This window comes from Brachyistius frenatus, unplaced genomic scaffold (assembly GCF_029030835.1).
Source record: "Brachyistius frenatus isolate BFR_SWC_R1_liver_20210118 unplaced genomic scaffold, ASM2903083v1 Contig_75, whole genome shotgun sequence".
Taxonomy (NCBI): domain Eukaryota; kingdom Metazoa; phylum Chordata; class Actinopteri; family Embiotocidae; genus Brachyistius; species Brachyistius frenatus.
In genome coordinates this window covers 1,971,680-1,993,037 of record NW_027210674.1, presented here as the reverse complement: position 1 = coordinate 1,993,037, position 21,358 = coordinate 1,971,680, and the positions used below count along the sequence as shown (strand labels likewise).

The following is a 21,358-nucleotide window of genomic DNA, read 5'->3' as shown; positions in this document are numbered from 1 at the left end:
CTTTTAGCATGACACTGTTACTCTTCTCCGTGATGATTTAATTAAGCAGCTGCCCTGTTTGTGTGATGAAATAGATTCATTTCTAAAGATGTTGGACCATCACAATGAATTACTTTATTGCAGAAAACAGTTAAGAAAGTTAGCATTTTAGCTTTAGCTAAGGCCAACAGACATCTGTGCAGGTGGGCAATGACTCTGGTTTCACCATAACTGTGTCTGCCTGCATCAGCTGACCTTAATATGTGTGAGTCGGGCAGTGAGACAGAGGAGGCAGGGATACCTGACAAGAGTGACACCTTCTGACCCAAATCTGTCAGACTGCAGGTAGATTCCACGCCGATCCATGACTCGCTGCTTGGCTTGTTCAACTCAAATGAACTAACACTGTTTCTAAATTGGCTCTTGTGTGAATCTGCGTTGATTCTGCGATTATCTATTGATGATGCAGTTCCATTAAATTTCTTGTAGAAGTTGCTGACTCCTTGTCTGGGTGTCGGCATGTATTTTCCACTGTTGGCTCTGTCCTTGTTTGTATCGTGACCTGCATATTGTGACTACACGTAGAAAATCAGTTTAAAGCTGGGTGAAATAAGTAGGGACTGTTATGTTTTTGATCATTTCTGTTTACAAAGTTACTCACAAAGCACATCAATTCATTAACACTGACACTGAAATTTTGGTAAATTTAAATGGCCCTGCTCCTCAATTTATACATCACTAACAATGATCAAGTGAAACCAGGGATATTAAGGGGACAGAACGTGGTATAAATGCGATGGAAAACTCTCTGACTGTTGAAACCATATTTTGCATGAGCATTTAAAGGTATTCACAGGTTCTGAGGAATCACATGTGGGACTTGAGATGGCTATTTTTCAAACTCTAATCCATGTAATTCATAGACTGAAAAAAAAAAATGGGCATGATGTCATCCAGATGTTTCGTGAAGTGTGGTTTTGAAACTCAGCTCTGGATGGTTATGACCATCACCGTCACTGCTCTACTTGGCCGTACTTCCTGCTGATCCAAAATTAGGCAAACAGGTGGTGCATGGGTGGAACTGAGGCGGCCAGGTTGCTGAAACATGCATGTAGCTCACTTGACTTGGTTTTGGAGACGGCCTCAAGTGGCCTCAAGGAACTGCATTTTTTCTTTTGGCACTCGCGCTGCCCTCATTTTTCATTGATCTTGGTCTAACTGGGGGTCTCGGGTACCTGAGTGGTTCTGGAAGGACACACATGTTTGTCAGATTGTGTCTCTCTTTTTATTTAAAAGTTACATATGCATCTTGGTTTAGGTAGATTTTACATTGTTCCGTTTCAATTTAGGTCAACATTTTTTTTTAAAGCCGTGGCTCACTAGAGTGAAGGGGATGATTCGTAATGACAAACCGATGAAAACTCAGCTCTAATTTTACAATCTCGAGCGTCTTTTATCGAACCAAAGCAAAGTTGGCCGTGGAAGTAGTTGAACATCAGGAGCCATTTTCCTCTGGAGTTGGTGAAGTAAATGAGCAAAAGATAAATGAATCTAACCCATGTGTCGACGTATTGATATAAAGTTACCAACTGAAACTCTCTCGCCCTCAGTTCTGTGTATATGCAGGTGAAAAGATCTTGATGTTTGTCTTTGGCGAATAGATAATATTTCAGGTGTTTACTCTTTGTGACACTGTTTTCTTTCTGCCTCTTGTCCCCGACCATCAGACTCACACGCAAAGTATTCCCATACACGATTCTTGGCGCAATTTATTTATTTATCAATTTTTTTTTTCCACAAGTCCCAGTGGACTTGTTGCTGCACCTCCCACCACCATTTTCTATGTTGTTATTATTCCGTATTTCCAGTATGTACAGCATATGTGGTGCCATAGAAGAAAAGGGACTGTCATGTTCCTGGAATTTTGGCATCCACTTTGTGCCAAGGTATTGATTTACCTTATCGAACTCTATAAGGTAGTCATGTCATTGTTGTTGAGAGCTCATTTTTGTTGCCCTAAAGTAGCCAAAGCTAAAAGTACCTGATTAAAAACTGCAGCATCAGTCATCATGTAATAAGAGAGCACCTCATAGATCCATTGCAGTATCTATCGAGCCTGCTTGTGTCGGTGATGGCATCAAACTTAATCTTTCATTTTCAGAAACAAGATAAAAAGTAAGAGAGCGACTGTGGGGGCAGATGACTGGGAGGAATGCTGCTCGGGGAGTGAGATAATGGAGAGAGTTCAGCCACTCAGTTGGTCCAATATGGATCACTTCCTGCCAGCTCATTATCATTAGCATAACTTCCTGTCTGCACTGGCAAAAAAAGGGGGACTAGTCAAGTGGATGCAGGGGATTAGCAGAGTGGCTTTCCCATTCAGTCCAGTATTCCGGCTATTGCATTACATCAGAGTTGGAAATGTGCCCTGACACCCTGTACTTCATGTTCAGATTGGACAAGCCGACATAAAGCAACATATTCTCTCACTTATTTGAATAGATTGCATGTAAACAGCAATGATATCATATCCTGTAATGCAATACTGTAATTTTTCATGGAAAATTCTCAAGAACGCTGCACTACAAACACACATGGTGTCTGGAGGGGATCACCTTTTCCAGACTGCATCATTTTTGCCAGGACAAGAACTATTAATTACTGGGATACTCTGATTCTGCTCTTCTGCTTGATCTTAGTTTTCGGGTATTTCCAGGAAGCAAACAGTTGACTGCTTTTTAATTTATTTTTTTAGTACATTGTACATGTTTGTTTGCAACCCTGATAATTGTACTGCTTCCTGTCTTGGCCTGAACACTTGTGTAAGAGAGATTATTTTTTTTATTTTTTTTTTTTATCTCGGTGAGACTTTTCCTAGTTAAATTAAAAGATAACTAAAGCCACATGTTATGTATTGAACATCCTCATTGTTCATATTGTGGGGTTCCAGTGTCCTCCTATCACCTCCTCAGCCTGCCCCTCCTCCCTCCTTCTCCCGCTCCTCCTCCTGTTTTTCATTGTTCTTTCTTTGCCTAGCCCCCCTTCAGCCCACATTCTTCTCTTGGCCTATCTGCTCTCCTCTCTCATATGAACATATCTCAGCCCATCCTCAGGCTGCTCTTGTCAGTGTGGGCTTTAAAAATGTCCCACACAGCACTTTTTTTTCCCCCTTTTCTTTTTTTTTTTTTTCTTTCTGTCTTGGCCCCTCCACCTCCCTTCCCTTTCCCCTGTCCTGTCCTCCCTCCTCCCTCCCCTTGTCTGTAACCAGAGCCCAGGGAATGGGAGGGCTGCCAGGATCCAGTTTGCTTCTGCCCTTTTAAGGCTAAAAAACCAGGAGGAACTTTTTCCAGCTGAGGGAGTGAGGAAAAGGAGGGAGGGAGTGAGGAGAAGGAGGGAGGAAACGAGGGAGGGAGGGAGGATGACTGGAAGGAGTAGAAAGGAAGAGGAGGAAGTGTAGTAGCTCCAGTCTGGCTTGTTGCATGGAGTTTGAGGAGAGGTGGGAGGGACAGCAGAGAGAGCTGCAGGTCAAAGACTTTCAGCTTTTGGATGTTTGAGGCTGCAAACCTAATTTATGTAATGGTCATGTCCTCTAAATGATCATTATTTATATTGCATAACATGTTACAAAGGTAGATACTGCACAGACTACTATGATTGTGTGTGTGAGATAAGGTCCTTGTGGAATGTGCGACATTTCCTCAGGGAGTTCTGTTTGGGTTTTTCAAGGTGTGTGTGTGTGTGTGTGTGTGTGTGTGTGTGTGTGTGTGTGTGTGTGTGTGTGTGTGTGTGTGTGTGTGTGTGTGTGTGTGTGTGTGTGTGTGTGTGTGTGTGTGTGTGTGTGTCATTGTTCAGCTGAACCTAACAGCCTTTGATTATCTTTATGTCGGAGGAGGTGTCTGCCAAACATAAATGTGTTCAGTATGTGCAGCTTAATAGAGTCCCACTCACACAGTGCTGAACATTACATGTTTAAGAGAGACATGAGGAGGGTGCTGGCACGATGCTGCCGCTTGGTTGGTTATCATTTTAATCCCAAATTTAATGTAGTTTATTCAGAATACTGCGATTAAAATGGAGAAACTTTGAAATTAAGAGTCCTACATTTTTATTAAAGGTAGGGATGACATTAACTATTAATCATACATTGTCTTCACAGCCCACTTGAGTCCTCGTGCTTGTGACTTGTATCTGCACGATTGTGGCATCCACAGTTATTTGAGCTGGCCACCGTCCTCTGACGTAGTCGTTTAGAATTGTTTCCAATCATCAGTATAAAACAGCTGGATGAAACTAACACAAATATCATATGCCCACGTCCTTTTCCACTATTTGAGTTTTGTGTTTTTTTGTTTTTTTTTTAAATGATAACATCAAATTGAGCCCACTTCTTCTGCTACAATTTAAAGGCACCTGAGCGGAGACGTCGTTCCACGAACTATTTTGAGATGCTTAACTTCTAATATTCAACCGACCACATTTTGATGAGCATCTGTTGACATTAACATTATGAATTTAGTTGCAAAGCCAAACACCACAGTGTTTGTGTCGTATGCAATCATGATTAGTCCTATACTTTAATAGTGGCATAAAAATAAACATGGAAAGAAAATTCAGTCGTTAATCATAATCTTTTGTGTGACGAAGAATGTCATGATCAGGACGGCTTTAGTTGGAAGCATGTGTAACCAGAATGCGCCTCTCATTATTGATCAATTATTAATGCAAATTAACCACTGAAAGATGAATCATCAGTATGTGTATTCCTTTGCATGAGCTTTACTCGTGAAGTTCAGTCCGTCTCAAAGCACTTCTGCAATATTGACTTGTATTTTATTGTGATCAGTGGTGCACTGGCCATCAGGCCTACTGGGACAAATCCTGCTGGGCCACCAAAAGATCCACGTTTTTACTTCTTTAGCGTTCCTCTCTGTGTTCCTGTCATAAAGGGTGCTCATGAGAGTGTCCTGATCCTGGTCGGGTCCCAGTGGAGAAGTCCAGGTCCATTTATTGTCCGACTCTTATTTTTCCATTGTAACATACATTAAAGGCCAGGTCACGCAAACAAAATGGCAGCTTTAACTTTGGAAAAACTGTGACACCATCAGTTAATAGAAAAAGGTCTTCATGTTGACCTTGGAGGTAAAATAGTCAGCAGTCTTGTAGCTTATTAGCTGCGTTGTACAGTTTAACTTTTAATTACTTCTTCTGAACTGTTTGCAGACAGTTGAGAGACGAGAGTTGATGAGTACAAAAGAAACTCCTCTGAATAAAGTGTGAGGACTTATTATTGAGTTATGCTGCCATGACTTGTATGTCACTGTTTTCTCAAGCTCTTTATCAAATGTAATTAATTACAATCCTGAGTCACTGCAGAGAGAATTGTGTAGAGAGCCAAGTATTCATAGAAAGATTTATCTTCAGACCGTCCTGTGTTCAGTTTTTTTAAATAGATGAACAGATATGAGGATATGATGAATACAGATGGGAGAGACCTCAGGACAATCCAGACCGTCTGTGCTGCTCGTCCTTTGCTTCACAAAATCTCAGGACTAATCTGCTCCAGATGTTCCGGTCCAACCTGAATATTGAATATATGGTTCAGAGCCTTTTCCTCCTGCTGTCCCCTCCTCCCCCCCTCCCTTTTGCCGAGATGCTGGGATCAGGTCAGGCTGTGGTTCAGGGGTTGTGATGATGTCATTGAGATGTCACAGGAGGCTTGTTGGGGGGAGGGGGTGTGGGGGGCAGCAGCAACAACAACATGCCAAGTGGATGAGTCATAGGAGTTTTTGGGGGCAAAAAAGGAACATCAACCATAGACACTCTCTCTCTCTCTCTCTCTCTCCCCCCCCCCCCAACACACACACACACACACACACACACACACACACACACTGGCAACAAGAGGGGGGGTTCTGAGTCAGCAGAGGGAGGGGGAGGAGGGGGGCGGGTCTGCTGCAGTCTGTGCAGTCTGTGTCCGTATATGGGCTCCGTCAGGCCTGATGCACTGTGGTCTGCTGGGAATGCTGGCAGATTCCTTGCATGTTTAGTGGCTGTGCGTGTGCATGTGGGTGTGTGTGTGGCACAAATCAAATAGCGCACGCACACATTATCAGAATGATCAGAATCTGTCTGGACTATAACAAACCGTGGGACGATGACTGGCTCATCTGCTGTTAACTGAAACCGTTAAGAGTACATTGTGCAGGCAGAGGCAGGGTTTGGCTTTGACTCAGAAAATTACAACTTATGATGGCAGTTTTTTGGGTTTTTTTAAACTATTTTTGAATTTTTACAGACAAAATTAACTGAAAAAGCAACATAAAAAAACCCATTACTAGTTCACTCTGTGACCTGGTGTTCTGGTCATGCTTCAGTGTGGCTGACAGGCTGCTATGTGACTCACCTGACTTACATCTGCATTCCTGCTGCAAGTACAAACCTGTGCTACTCATGAAGGCAATCAAACACTCCTATCAATGCAAATGACAACTTCTACCTTTAGTTTTGTCTGTCCTGAGGCAACCTTTCTCTTGTTTTCCCCTGCTGTCTTCGGTCGTCTGTCTCTACGTCTTCCTCTTCCTCCTCTTCCTCCATTCCTTTGCGGACCGAGTCGCCACTTGGTTGCTATAACAGTGAAGCTCTCTCAAAGTTCCTGTGGGGACAGGTCATCCAAGCAAACCTGTTGTCTGACCCTTGCTGCTTCTTGTGTGTGTGTGTGTGTGTGTGTGTGTGTGTGTGTGTGTGTGTGTGTGTGTGTGTGTGTGTGTGTGTGTGTGTGTGTGTGTGTGTGTGTGTGTGTGTGTGTGTGTGTGTGTGTGTGTGTGTGTCCACTGGGAGCAGCTCGCATCACGAGCATCTTCGCTGGGATGGCTGCTGCTCGCACAGCACATCTTTCTGTTGGAACATGAAATTAGATGAGCAGCCAGCTGAGATGTCCCAAGAGCAGTGCTGCATGCAAATAACAACTCCTTTCAAGTCATTGGATGTTGTTTCTGTGCATTAGATTTACTTTTTAATATCTCGACAGCCTTCGTCTCTTGACTAGCTTGTTTGCTCCGCTCCTCCTCTTCATCAAATTCCACCGCTCCCCCTTTTGGTTGCGGGCCCCCATCCATCCCGACCCAGTCCTCAAACTCTCTCCTGTGGCTCTCTCCGAACAGCTTTCAGACCCCTTGTATGGCAGGCCTTAAGTATTCTTTTCAGTAGCCCCAACCCCCAACTGCAACCCCCCCCCCTCCCCTGAGCACTCTAATGCAAAAACATGGAAGAAGAAGAAAGAAAAAAAAAGATAGTTTGAAGCTTTGTTGTTGTTGAGGTTGAGCTGCTGCTACCAACAATTATCCCAGTCTAGACAATATTAACAAAACAAATTAGGTTGATGATAATTGGGGAATCAGAACAGACTAAAGCTCTCCTTAATGTGTTGTGTTGTTTTTACTGCCGTCTGCAGTTCTTATCAGAGTTTTGAATCGTATGAAATCCCAGAACAAAGCTGCCTGTAAGAAGTAGGATTAAAAAGTATTTCTGTGCAGACTGACCCAAAAGTGTCACTTCCCACATATCAGCACCGAGCCTCCGTTAAGGAGGTGGATGGGGTTAAAGCTCTGGTTCTTGAAAGGATCTCTGTTCACCATCAGTGAAGAGATGCACAAACGCTCTGCTCCACCCTTCCATCATGGCTGAACCTGAGCAATCATCCCTCCTGATCAGCTGCTTCTTGCGCAACATGTGTGCACACCACAGAGTTTACGTGCGTCCTCGTGTCCAGACTGGCTTCTGGTTGCATCACTGTCCTTCGCTTGCAGCGGTGGGTGTGGCTCTGACTTGAAGGCACACAAATGCCTTAAATGGGATTCAGGAACAACCTGACCTGGGACTTCATATGCTATTGTGTCATTCTGTTACAATATGAATTGGTGTTGTACTGCAATATTTCATATTCCTGCTCAGATGTCCCCCATTGCAATATGATTAATTAAAAAATCCTTCAACGCTCATCAGGACCTTCGGTTTCTGTCGCCACCCTGAGATTAACTGGAGTCAGTAAAAGTTTCATGTCTTTAATAGAATCTGTATTAATAAAGTAATAATGCTGAAACATTTTTATAAGCCAATTCATGGTGCTCTACATAGTTAACGGTGAATGTAAAAGTCTGATCAGTGAGAAAGAAGCAGAGGGAGCTGTAAAAAAAGGACATATGATCAAAAAGGCAAAAGAAATATATACGAATAATTTAATAACAAGTTTTACTTTTACTACTTGGCCATTCGACACCTTTTATCAGTGCGCTCTCAGTGCTGCAATGTGGTCTGAAGCCCGATTGAAATCTGTACAAAAATTGCCACAGTCAACATAAACGATCGCTATCTCTCCCCCGACCAGATCATGGAGGATGATTTCTCAGTCTGCATCCCGCTCCTCCTTAAAGGCGTAGCCATACGTTAGATGGCCGTTAGCAAAGATGCTCCTGAGGAGGATCAACCTCAGTTCTGATCAAATAAGTATTTCCTCTAGTCTGCTGCTTCTCTCCTCCTCTTCACTCTTTATGACCTGACTTTAAATTAAAGGAGAGCTGCATCTTAAAATCATCTCTGGAAAGAAAAGAAGCAGATTTTTCTGACATGCATTAAGTCAATTAGTAAATTTCCAGAGTTCTAAAACACCTGTGATGGAAATCTGTCCATCATCTGTCTGTTTTTAGGTTTGTACTAATGTTAAATATTGTTAACATGACTTCATATCTGCCCTTTGTCTGTTCTCCAGACTCTAAAGCCATCGTGGATGGGAACCTGAAGCTGATCCTGGGTCTGATCTGGACCTTGATCCTGCACTACTCCATCTCCATGCCCATGTGGGACGAGGACGAGGAGGGTGATGACGGCAAGCAGAAGACGCCCAAGCAGAGGCTGCTGGGATGGATCCAGAACAAGCTGCCCGAGCTGCCCATCACCAACTTCCACAGGGACTGGCAGACGGGCCGGGCCCTGGGGGCCCTGGTCGACAGCTGTGCTCCAGGTGTGTGTGTGTGTGTGTGTGTGTGTGTGTGTGTGTGTGTGTGTGTGTGTGTGTGTGTGTGTGTGTGTGTGTGTGTGTGTGTGTGTGTGTGTGTGTGTGTGTGTGTGTGTGTGTTTTTCAAGGGTCAGTGGAGGTAAAGGACTAGAGTGTGTGTGGTGTGCATGTGTTTCCCCCAAAGGCAGGGACTAAGAGTTAGAAAGATTTATATCTGGGGGGGATCACAAGTACTTCTAAAGATGTGCTGTTGTTCCGAACAGACGCGCTGAAGGCCGAGTCGTCACACAGAGCAGGGAGATGCTTCATCTTTTAATTTCTCCGGGGAGACTTTCAGTGTTTTCATGGTTGTACCGAGTTCACCCGTTGGTTTGTGAACGTTATGAATCCTCCACTTCAGATTCTGTCCGTCACCATCTTGCTAGTTCGGAGCGGTTTGGAGCAGGAAGTGACCATATTTGGAGGAGCCAGCGGTGGATCTGATTGGAAACTCGGTGATACTAAGTCCCGCCCACCGATAGCTGTAACCTGACTGCACCTCATTTTCTAATGAATGAGGGATTATTTTCAGATGGACCTCCAGAAAACTAATAAGAAGGAGTGACTTTAGCTAACAACACCGAGAGAACTGATGGACACATTTTATTGACCGTCACAGTTCACAAACAGTGAGAGTAACATTTCAAACATGTTGTGTATATAAAGCTAACAACTGAAACTCTGAATGTCTTAAGATGCTTTGATAAATTTGAGATGACATATTTCAGTCTGTCTTCCAGCATCATAACAATCAACACACAGCACCGTGATTGACAGGTGCAGATCTGAGGTCAGATAAGGCCAAGCATGCCCGCATAATTCTCATCTGTGTGAGTAAAAACTGAGGGTAGCAGTGATGATGAGCTGGAGAGGAGGGGGAAGCGCTTCCCATCATGGTCCTGTTGTATTAGGAAAAGGAGGAGCAGGAGGAGGAGCTGGCAGAGAGGAGGCATGAAGGAGGTTTCTGTTTACACGTATGGTTGGCATACCTGTGGATCACCAGCAGCCTCCAACCAGAGATAAGGATTCAACAAAAGCTTTCAATTCCCTCCGGCAAAAAGATTTCTACCAGTGTCCAAAAATAACAAGCCTCAGGTTTGAGTCGGTTATGTAAAAGTAAAGAAATGCTGAGACCGACGCGTCGTCCTGACATGCTTGTGAAGGGTTGTCGTTCATCCATCGGACGATTTGAAGAGCAACGTGACCCCTTATCTGATTACTGATTTACCTTGGAACAAAGATTAGGCATGTTTTGAATTTTCCTTTTATCTGCTGGACGTCGTCAAGGCTGTAATTTTGCAGGCACGTTTGTCATAATTAGACGGACAGGTTGTAAGATAAAGGAGCTCTCAGTTTCTTTGTGGGGAGAAGCTCATGTCTTCTTAAATGTGCATGAATCCACCAGAAATAGCATTTGACTATTTTAGACAGGAGGCACTTGAATCCCTGAAACACCTTTTGAGAACAAGAAAGGGTTCAAATTTATGCGAGCCTCTTTTCTTTGACTGGGATTATTAGTATTAACATGTTTCATCATTTGCCTCAGCTATCAAATGCAAAATGTTTATAGTGCTTAAATGTCTGGTAATGTTGCGTTTTAAAAGGCAATCTTTAAAATGAATGAATAAAATAATAAAATTCTCATTGTTTTCATCATAATCTCATCATTTTCATAATGTGTTCCTACTTGAGTGCACACAATGATGAGTCGCTGTCCTACTGCTTCCTGTACTAAACCCAGCCGACCTCCTGTCTCTCCTGCAGGTCTGTGTCCTGACTGGGATCAGTGGGATCAGACCAAACCAGTGGACAACGCCCGCGAGGCCATGCAGCAAGCCGACGACTGGCTGGGCATCCCGCAGGTAAAACCATCTCGCTGGGCCGATGAGGAACTTGGTATTTTATCCCTATAAGCCTGTGGTGGCTAATGTCAGCTAATGTTGGTTGTGTGACACTGGTTAATGAATCAGTTCACACCACAGCTGCGGTGAAAAACAAACACACTGAATGACAATGACATGCTCACTGTTGCCGTGTCAACGATTCGAGCTAGCAAACATTTAGTAAATGCATAAACTGCCGCTTTTTCCTATCATTGTTGGGACTTGACATGAAGCAGCATTTTATTTGTCTTAATGTCTGTAATCTGTAAGGTAACTGATTTATTAAAAAAAAAAAAAAAAGGATGCTAGGAACTCCAATTAAACCACAAAACAGGAGGAAATAGTGTGTTTGCAGGAGACTATATTTTCTCATACAGATTAATATGATGAGGATTAATATACATTTAGTGAGTGTTTTATTTTGGTTACGACCACCAGATTTATCCTTTAACACCAGCTCAGTATTTAATACAAAGGGTCTGGCTGGAGTAAACAATTATTCAAATTATCCTTGTTATTTTCGATAATTAACTGATTTGTCATGCAGATAAAAAAATGGTAAAATAACTTTCCTCAGATGTTTTTGTCCAACCAACAGGCTCAACCTCCAACATATTTAGTGTACAATTATGTAAACACACAAGGAGCATTAAATGGTCTAATTTGTGAGCCTTGAATCTGCAAATGTTTTTCATTTTATTTGGAAAATGACTTAAACACACTAAATTATTGTGATTATTTAAATAGTAGTGCTGAGATTTCACTTGGACATCATGTAGAGAATTTAAACTCCAACAATTTATCCCCATGAATGTTTGTCCAGAATTAAAAGTTCAGCATTTAACAGAGTGATTGTGACTGAAATTCCCCACATAGTCGTATGTGTGTGTCTGACAGCATTGTGTTGGCATGATTGGCACAGTGTAGCGTGCTGGCAGTTGGCTCTGTGGTCGCTGCTGTTTCCGCTCTGGCTCTACTTCTGCTCAGAAAAGGTCTCTGTCCTTTCCCCTGCTGCCTCTGTGGTTTGTAAAGTCAGACGGCGGGCTCCTCTGTATGAGTGGCTGCCTGCTGGTTTGCATGCGAGTCGAGTCTCAGGTACTTTCAGAGCTGAGGAAGAGGTTGGTATGTGGTTTTGATCACTAAATCACAAACCGATTTAGTTTATGGGTAATAGTCTCCATGGCAACCAATCAAGCCCTGCTTTAGGCTGCACATCTGTAGCTGCTCTTTCAGCTCCAAACATGCCAACAAGGGGGGAAAAAAAGCCTCTAATTTCATTTAGAAAACATGTTTTTTTCTTTTCTCGTCTCCTAGGTGATAACCCCTGAGGAGATCGTCGACCCCAATGTGGATGAACATTCAGTCATGACCTACCTGTCCCAGTTCCCCAAAGCAAAACTGAAGCCTGGCGCTCCTCTCCGACCCAAGCTCAACCCCAAGAAGGCCCGCGCCTACGGGCCAGGTACACACACACACACACACACACACACACACACACACACACACACACACACACACACACACACACACACACACACACACACACACACACACACACACACACACACACACACACACACACACCACTTCAACAGAGGCTGCTGGATGTTTATAGCCATGGACACATAAACTGTGGGCCATATATGCTATTAAATCTTCGTATTTATTTAATGTCCTCTCTGAAGGCATCGAGCCTGTCGGTAATGTCGTGATGAAGAAGGCCGTGTTCACCGTGGAGACCATCAGTGCAGGGATGGGGGAGGTGCTGGTCTACGTGGAGGACCCTGCAGGACACAGAGAGGAGGTTCGATCCTTTCCATGGTTTGGTCTTTGTGAGATACAGTCTATTCTTTTTTTTTTTTTCCCAGCTTTGTAAACTTTTCCAACATTTCTTTCAGGCTAAAGTGACGGCCAACAACGACAAGAACCGTACCTACTCTGCCTTCTACATTCCCAAAGTCACAGGCATGCACAAGGTAAGCTAAAGACCTGGTTGAATGGAAACTATATGACTCTGCAAGAAGGACGTCAGTGGTGGAAAGTACTAAAAGAGTACTATTACCCAACTACAGTTTTGAGATATTTACTAGTTAATTTGTAGATTATATAATATACAAATACACTGCTCAAAAAAATAAAAGGGAACACTTAAACAACACATCCTAGATCTCAATGAATGAAATATTCCAGTTGAAAATCTTTATTCATTACATAGTGGAATGTGTTGAGAACAAAATAACATAAGAATGATCAATGGAAATCAAAATCATTATCCCATGGAGGTCTGGATTCAGAATCATACTCAAAATAAAAGTGGAAAAATCAGATCACAGGCTGATCCAACTTCTGTGGAAAGTCCTCAAGACAAGTCCAAATGAGGCTCAGTAGTGTGCGTGTCCTCCACGTGCCTGTATCACTCCCGACAACGCCTGGGCATGCTCCTGATGAGACGACGGATGTTCTCCTGAGGGATCTCCTCCCAGACCTGGATCAAAGCATCAGTCAACTCCTGGACAGTCTGCGGTGGACGTGGCGTCGGTGGACAGAACGAGACACGATGTCCCAGATGTGCTGGATTGGATTCAGGTCTGGGGAACGGGCAGGCCGGTCCATAGCATCGATGCCTTCATCATGCAGGAACTGCTGACACACTCCAGCCACATGAGGCCGAGCATTGTCCTGCATCAGAAGAACCCAGGGCCCACTGCACCAGCATATGGTCTTCAATGGGTCTGAGGATCTCATCCCGGTACCTAATGGCAGTCAGGGTACCTCTGGCTAGCACATGGAGGGCTGTGCTGCCTTCCAAAGAAACACCTCCCCAGACCGTCGCTGACCCGCCGCCAAACCGGTCACGCTGGAGGATGTTGCAGGCAGCAGAACGTTCTCCACGGCGTCTCCAGACTCCGTCACGTCTGTCACATGTGCTCAGTGTGAACCTGCTCTCATCCGTGAAATCCGCAGGGCGCCGATGGAGAAGCTGCCAATCATGATGTTCTCTGGCAAAGTCCGATCGCCCCGCACGGTGTTGGGCTGTAAGCACAGACCCCACTTGTGGACGTCGGGCCCTCGTACCACCCTCATGGAGTCTGTTTCTGACAGTTTGAGTAGAAACATGCGCATTAGTGGCCTGCTGGAGGTCATTTTGTAGGGCTCTGGCAGCGCTCCTCCTGTTCCTCCTTGCACAAAGGAGCAGATAGCGGTCCCGCTGCTGGGTTGTTGTCCTCCTACGGCCCCCTCCACGTCTCCTGGTGGACCGGCCTGTCTCCTGGTATCTCCTCTGTGCTCTTGACACTGTGCTGACAGACACAGCAAACCTTCTTGCCACAGCGTGCATTGATGTGCCATCCTGGATGAGCTGCACTACCTGATCAACTTCTGTGGGTTGGAGACACCTCATGCTACCTCTAGTGGTGAGGGCACTGGCAAAATGCAAAAGGGACCAACGATCATCCAGAAAGGATGAGGACAGAGAAATGGTCTGTGGTCACCACCTGCAGAACCGTTCCTTTATAGGGTTGTCTTGATAATTGCCTCATTTCCAGCCGTTGTCTGTTCCATTTGTACAACAGTAGATGAAATTGATTCACAATCAGTGTTGCTTCCTAACTGGACAGGTTGATTTCCCAGAAGTGTGATTGACTTGGAGTTACATTGTGTTGTTTAAGTGTTCCCTTTATTTTTTTTTTAGCAGTGTATATTGGATGCAGTCTTCTATGAAGGAAAACAACAACAAAAAAAAAGTCCTTAAGGTTTCCTTTTCTTATGTAAACTGAAAGAAAAACAATTACTGCATTAGAAATATTTCAAAATTCTCCCATAGAGCTCAATGGAGTTCAGTTGGGTTTACAGCTGTGAAAAGAAAAGTTGTTTCACTTCTGTTCCTCAGATTATAACTGCTTCCTTCTCTCATTTTCCCACCGGTACACACTTTCATTTTTTTTAATCATGTCTGATAGAGGTGCAACAATCACAAACCGTGTTGTCTGTTAAGAGCTGGTTTCTGCAGGTTCACCAACATTAATTTAAAGTCACCTCTACTCACAGATATGTTTTGCTTCTATTTCCTTTCACTGTGTTGTTTAGTATTTTCTGGTCAGAATGATGTCTGTGCAAAGTTCAACACTAAAAGGAGAAAAGTTTCCTCATTTGAAGATGTGCACAATTTATGACATAAAAATACATTGTAGTTTGGGAAGCAATCAAAAGTTGAATAAGCAACATAAAGAAGTGTGATATGCAGAACTTCAGTTGATCACAGACATTATAGTGGAGCAGAAAAGATCTTGTTTTGAGCAGGTTAAATATTTACATCATCTAGCAATTAAATACTTATTTCACTGTCATATCGGACAAAATATGACCATAATATAGACAGTAGTGACAAAATTAAAGTTATTTCAGTATTTTCCAGTAAATTACAAAAACGATTTCTAAACATGCATATTTAAGTCAATTTAATGGATGATACCAGGACAAGCAACAATAAATGTCTCACGGTGCTGACTTGACACTTTACATAACAGGGTACAACAGCCTCCTGCAGCGCAATCCACTGTCCCAACATTTCATAACCAGCATTGTTCCCAGTGAGAGAAGTTGTTGACTGAAGACTTAAGTGCTGTTCGCTCTCTCTCTCTCTCGCCTCTCTGCTCCGTAGGTGACGGTGTTGTTTGCAGGGCAGCACATCTCCAAGAGCCCCTTCGAGGTGGAGATCGGCATGGCTCAGGGAGACTCCAGCAAGGCCACTGCCCAGGGACCAGGCCTCGAGCCGGCAGGAAACATCGCCAACAAGACCACCTACTTTGACGTCTACACAGCAGGTAAAAAACACAGTGATAATAATAATATAAAGATCAGGCCAGAAATCTGTGTAAATATGTTCCATTCCATTCCTGATTTCATGGCCCTCCTGTTTGCATCAGGTGCCGGTGTGGGCGAGGTGGAGGTCGTGATCATGGACCCCGCTGGCAAGAAGAACACTGTAACTTGCAACATTGAGGACAAAGGCAACAGCAGCTACCGCTGCACCTACAAACCCACCCAGGAGGGCTCGCACACCCTCTACATCACCTTCGCTGGGGGTCAGATCAGCAAGAGCCCCTTCACGGTCGAAGTGGGAGAGGGTGAGTTACACACTGATTCATTACCTCCAGTCCTCTGACAGTATTTCTGAAAAAAATCTTGTTTATTAGTCATTCTCTGTAGGATGTCACTGACATTTTTTTTTTTTAAATATTAGACGTGTGTAGTCTGCTGGGTTTTTTTTTTTTCCTCCACTTGTGTCTAATTGTGTATCTGTCTCTTCCTGCTGCTGTGCTGGATGTCATGTCCTCTCTCCTCCTTGTCTTCTCTTCGATAGAGGCCCGCTGGTATCTGTCCTCTCTCTGGAACGGCCTCTTCCTTCTGCTGTCATTTCCTGTTTCCTGGGATCTCTCTTGGGTAGTGTGTGTGTGTGTGTGTGTGTGTGTGTGTGTGTGTGTGTGTGTGTGTGTGTGTGTGTGTGTGTGTGTGTGTGTGTGTGTGTGTGAGAGAGAGAGAGAGAGTTTTAATGCATGAGTGGGTGAGCTGTGTGTCCATGTACACATGTGACTAGTTTAACTCTTTGTGTGTTTTTGTGGACTTGCATGTCTTTACTTGTGACTAATTCCCCCTGTTTAGACGTGTTGTTACAGTGTGTGTTTGTGTTTGTCAGCTCCCTCAGAAGCTTTAAACTCAAACATCCCCAGTAATGTGTCTCCCAATTAGGATTTTTCCACGTATTCTTAAGGAAATACTGCACGAAGAAAATCACAACCGTTTTCTTCCGTTGACACGACGACGCTTTACGTGAAGCTGCAGTTTGTATTTGACCAGGAAGCCGAGTCCTTAGTTCTTCGGCTCACCGCTGGTCTTTAGTTTGACTCGGTTTACAAAGAGTTGTGTTTGTATTACACGTTTTAAATCTCACTTTTGGCATATTGATTCATGGAAGAACAGACATGTGATGGGATTGTAATTGGCTTCGAGAGATAACGTGCCCAACTGCGATGCGACGCGTGTGTTTATGTGTGTCCGTCCAGACATCTTGTATTGACCACCGAGCATTTTGTAATAAGACAGCTTTTATGAATAGCTAAAAGCTAACAGCTTCATTAAAGGGAACTCATTGATAGATCCTTAATACACAATTGATGGGAAAGCATTTTGTGGTGGCCAATTTGTAAATGCAGTTCTTCTCATTACTATTTGGAAGTAATGCAGCTCTAATGTTGGAAATTAATTGAAGTAATCTTATGAACATTTTTGTCCAACAGCTGCAGCAACAAGTAGATATTATACCACTATTTAAATGTTTCCTGGGTTATAAACAAGACCTTAATAAGAAAACCTTTTGTGGTTGCTAATTTCTTTAAAAAAAAATGTTTTTTTAAAAAGTACAATGCAGCTTTAAATATTTCTTTTCTTTTTTTATATTTTTATTTGATTATGAAAATAACAGGCTTCTGCAGCTTAAGTATAATTTGGAACTCCATAATTTTTTAAAGAATACATTTATTGTTTTTGATAACATTTCTGACAGATTAATCATATTATTACAAATGTTATTTTGATCATAAATCTAGATGTAAATATAATGAAATATAAATGGATCCTTCGTAGAGCCCTGGAAAATATCTTGCCGCCCTTTCAATAGTTTCTGTTCCCGTTTCCTGCTGAGTGTCTTACTGTGACTCAGCAGCTCCTCTTTTTATACAATTCTAATCAGCAGATATGAAGGATACTCCACTTCCTGTGTGGGGATAATGGCTCACTTCCTTTACTGTCTTCTATGAACAACAGCGAGTTGGACAGATAAGAGGCACTGGAGGGGCGTTCCAGGGTGGGAGGAGGGACGGAGAGCTTTCCAGCAGCCCTCGAGCATGATGGATGTACTGCTTGGATGGAAAATTGTTTCAGTTTTCACATCATTCACCCCACACCTCATTCCTCTTCTCCCCACTGAAACCACCGCTGAACTCGCATGTGGTCGTAACGCCGGAGTCCGAATACTCCGATCTGTCTCGGCGTCGGCCTCTCGCTCACTCTCTGTCCCCGTGCGTCTCTGTCCGCAGCATGTAACCCCAGCCTGTGCCTAGCCAAGGGTCGTGGTCTGCAGCCGAAGGGCCTGAGGGTGAAGGAGACCGCAGACTTCAAGGTCTACACCAAAGGAGCCGGCACCGGAGAGCTCAAAGTCACCATCAAGGGCCCCAGTGAGTTGCTCTTTAAGCTCGTATAACCCGAACCATAGGCCTCCACTATTTTAAAACTCAAAGTACCAAGAAGTAGAAAGTAACACAAAGGTGCATCTCTGTGTTCGCAGAGGGTCTCGAGGAGCCGTGTAAAAGGAAAGATCTCGGAGACGGTGTTTACGAGTTTGACTATTACCCCACCACGCCTGGAACGTACACCATCACCATCACCTGGGGAGGGCAGCACATTCCCCGCAGGTACACACACACACACACACACACACACACACACACACACACACACACACACACACACACACACACACACACACACACGTGCGCGCGCGAGAACTGTAATGCTCCCGAGTTGTCATGGTGACCGCTCACCGTTTGTTCTGTTTAGTCCGATCGAGGTCAAGATTGGCGCCGAGGCCGGCCAGCAGCGGGTGAGAGCCTGGGGTCCAGGGCTGGAGGCAGGCATTGTGGGTAAATCTGCTGACTTTGTGGTGGAGGCTGTCGGAGACAACGTCGGCACACTGGGTAAGTTGGCATGACTGACTGCAGAGATTGTACACTTGGTAAAAAGACTCCTGCAAATCTGTATTGCCGTAAGTTTAAACATCCAAATTCGCTCTGTGCGTGTTTTTTCCTTGCTCAGGTTTCTCTGTGGAAGGGCCGTCTCAGGCCAAGATCGAATGTGACGACAAGGGCGACGGATCCTGCGACGTGCGCTACTGGCCCACAGAGGCCGGGGAGTACGCTGTCCACGTGCTCTGCAACAACGAAGACATCCAGCACTCCCCCTTCATGGCCGAGATCGTCAACGCACCAGAGAAAGACTTCTACCCCGACAAGGTGAGCGCACATGCAGGGGAACATACTGCACAGCTGCAAAACAGAAATACAACTCACTACATTAATGTCCACGGACGTGTTTTCTTCCAGGTTAAGGCGTACGGTCCCGGCCTTCAGAGCAGTGGTCTGGCTGTTGGAAAGCCAACAGAGTTCACAGTTGATGCCAAACAAGGAGGGAAAGCTCCACTGAAGATTGTGGCTCAGGTACTGTGCTGTACGGCTTCAGCATATGATCGGATATTTACTACATCTGAGCCTGTTTTAACCCCATCGAAGCCATTTTCCACTTTGAAATACTGTGTTTTCTTCACAGGATGGGGAAGGCACTCCCATGGAAGTCCAGGTTAAGGACAACGGCAACGGCACATACACCTGCACCTACACCCCCCGTAAACCTGTGAAACACACCGTCATGGTGTCCTGGGGAGGAGTCAACATCCCTGACAGTCCATTCAGAGTGAGCAGACGCACACAGAAACACATTTAGGTTTCCGTATCACAGAGAAGTCACTACAGCCTTCGTGTTTTCCACCACAGATGACTATCGGAGCAGGCTGTCATCCAAACAAGGTGAAGGTGTCTGGACCCGGAGTGGCCAAGACCGGCCTCAAGGCCTTCGAGCCGACCTACTTCACCGTCGACTGCGCCGAGGCCGGTCAAGGTAAACCTTCATGAAACGGCCACAACTTCACCCACAGAAAATCACACAAAGCATGAATAAAATACCATGTTTAATCTGAAAGGAGGTTACTAATGGTTACAAATTACAGATCATTATCACCCAACTTTTTGATTTTTTTTTTTTTTTTGGGACCACAGATTTGTCTCTCATTGTTCCAGGCCAGCTGTTTTCAGCAAAATCTCTCAAACAAACTGCACAGTACCCGTCAGGCACGAGATAACGCGTAGAGAAAATGAGTGGAAAGCTACAATTGAATGTGAAGCATTTAGCGGTTAATAAGCCAGGTATTTCCAGAGAGGAGGGAATGTTGCGCTGTCATTGTTGAGGTGACTAGAAACGAAGCTCCAGAGCAATTTTAATGTCGCGTCATGTTTTGTGGACACATAAATTGCTTTTTAATATTAATATTTAATATTTTTTTAATATTGTGTTTTTGTTGGTTATAAAACCCCCAAGTCCAAAATGTCTTTGTTTCTTTATACATTGCATTTATTTTTTTATTTTCCCATGACTCATTAGTGGAATTTAAAGACCCCTCTGGGCAGTGTTAACATTAGCAGAACTGGGTGCTGGCAATATAAATCCTCCCAGTTGTCCTTGGTAGTTAATCTTGACATTACAGGATATTGTCTGTGATGTGGATTTCCAGCAGGACATACCAGCTTATAGCTAATTCAGCATACTTTTAATTGCCCCATTTTACAACAAAAAAAAAAAAACCTCTCGCTTCACTTTGAAATGCAAGGACATGTTTATACACAGGTTTTAAGTTACAGGATCAGTTCAATTCCAGCTGCAATTATTATTCAAATTCAGGTCTCATTAAACTCACTCCACCTCGTGTCTGAAGGATGCTTAAGACAATAAAGCCAAAATGAAGAGCTGATTGTGATGAACTGGAAGTTAAGTGTGTCTTAATAATTGTTGTGTCCTTTGCCCTCAGGTGACATCAGCATAGGAATCAAGTGCGCCCCCGGAGTGGTGGGACCTGCAGAGGCCGACATCGACTTTGACATCATCAGGAACGACAACGACACATTCACGGTCAAGTACACTCCTCCCGGGGCGGGAAGCTACACCATCATGGTGCTGTTTGCTGACCAGGTGAGTCGTTTGTCATAAACGTGTGTGTGTGTGTGTGTGTGTGTGTGTGTGTGTGTGTGTGTGTGTGTGTGTGTGTGTGTGTGTGTGTGTGTGTGTGTGTGTGTGTGTGTGTGTGTGTGTGTGTGTGTGTGTGTGAGACTGAGTGTGTTGTGTTTTCGGGTTGTCTGTCTGTCTCAGGAACACCTTAAAGGAATCTTTTCAAATGTTGGCTCAAACATCCACTTGGACTAAAGGATAAAACGATTATAATTTGGAGGTCAAAGGTCACGAGATCTCACGAAAACACATTTGTAGTCATAACTCAGGAATTCAGACACACACATTTTTTATAAAGTTTCACACAAATGTCTAATAGATAAAGTGATGACATTTCATCTCCAAAAGGTCAACTTATGATGTCATTATGTTCTGCTTTTTTTTTTGTCCATTATTCAACACATTAACTTGGGAACAGAAGGGAGAGTGAGACCATATTTCACATTGGATCAGATAATGAATGGATGACGCTATTCTTGCATGTCCACCTTGAATCTTTATGATTATATAGATCCTCTGTGCTGTCATGTTGAAGACGAAGCAGCATCCAGGTTTTACA

At 43.9% G+C, this 21,358-nt stretch overlaps 2 protein-coding genes across 5 annotated transcripts in view; one reads left to right on the top strand and one right to left on the bottom strand.

Annotated features, from left to right (window-relative positions):
• The window catches only part of flna (filamin A, alpha (actin binding protein 280)), a 55,668-nt gene that overhangs the window by 13,646 nt on the left and 20,664 nt on the right, over positions 1-21,358 (top strand). For all 4 annotated transcript variants that reach the window (XM_069708455.1, XM_069708454.1, XM_069708453.1 and 1 more), the window contains exons 3-17: positions 8,744-8,995; positions 10,793-10,890; positions 12,226-12,373; positions 12,597-12,715; positions 12,810-12,887; positions 15,572-15,734; positions 15,837-16,037; positions 18,006-18,143; positions 18,254-18,380; positions 18,526-18,662; positions 18,781-18,977; positions 19,068-19,181; positions 19,291-19,434; positions 19,515-19,638; positions 20,603-20,763. In XM_069708455.1, the coding sequence (XP_069564556.1) occupies positions 8,744-8,995; positions 10,793-10,890; positions 12,226-12,373; positions 12,597-12,715; positions 12,810-12,887; positions 15,572-15,734; positions 15,837-16,037; positions 18,006-18,143; positions 18,254-18,380; positions 18,526-18,662; positions 18,781-18,977; positions 19,068-19,181; positions 19,291-19,434; positions 19,515-19,638; positions 20,603-20,763 (2,201 nt within the window). The remainder of the gene's footprint in view (positions 1-8,743; positions 8,996-10,792; positions 10,891-12,225; positions 12,374-12,596; positions 12,716-12,809; positions 12,888-15,571; positions 15,735-15,836; positions 16,038-18,005; positions 18,144-18,253; positions 18,381-18,525; positions 18,663-18,780; positions 18,978-19,067; positions 19,182-19,290; positions 19,435-19,514; positions 19,639-20,602; positions 20,764-21,358) is intronic.
• Positions 12,481-21,358, bottom strand: part of atp2b3b (ATPase plasma membrane Ca2+ transporting 3b) — a 114,681-nt gene continuing 105,803 nt past the window's right edge. Inside the window, exon 26 of the transcript XR_011311312.1 lies at positions 12,481-12,497. The gene's annotated coding sequence lies outside the window, so the exon portion shown is untranslated. The remainder of the gene's footprint in view (positions 12,498-21,358) is intronic.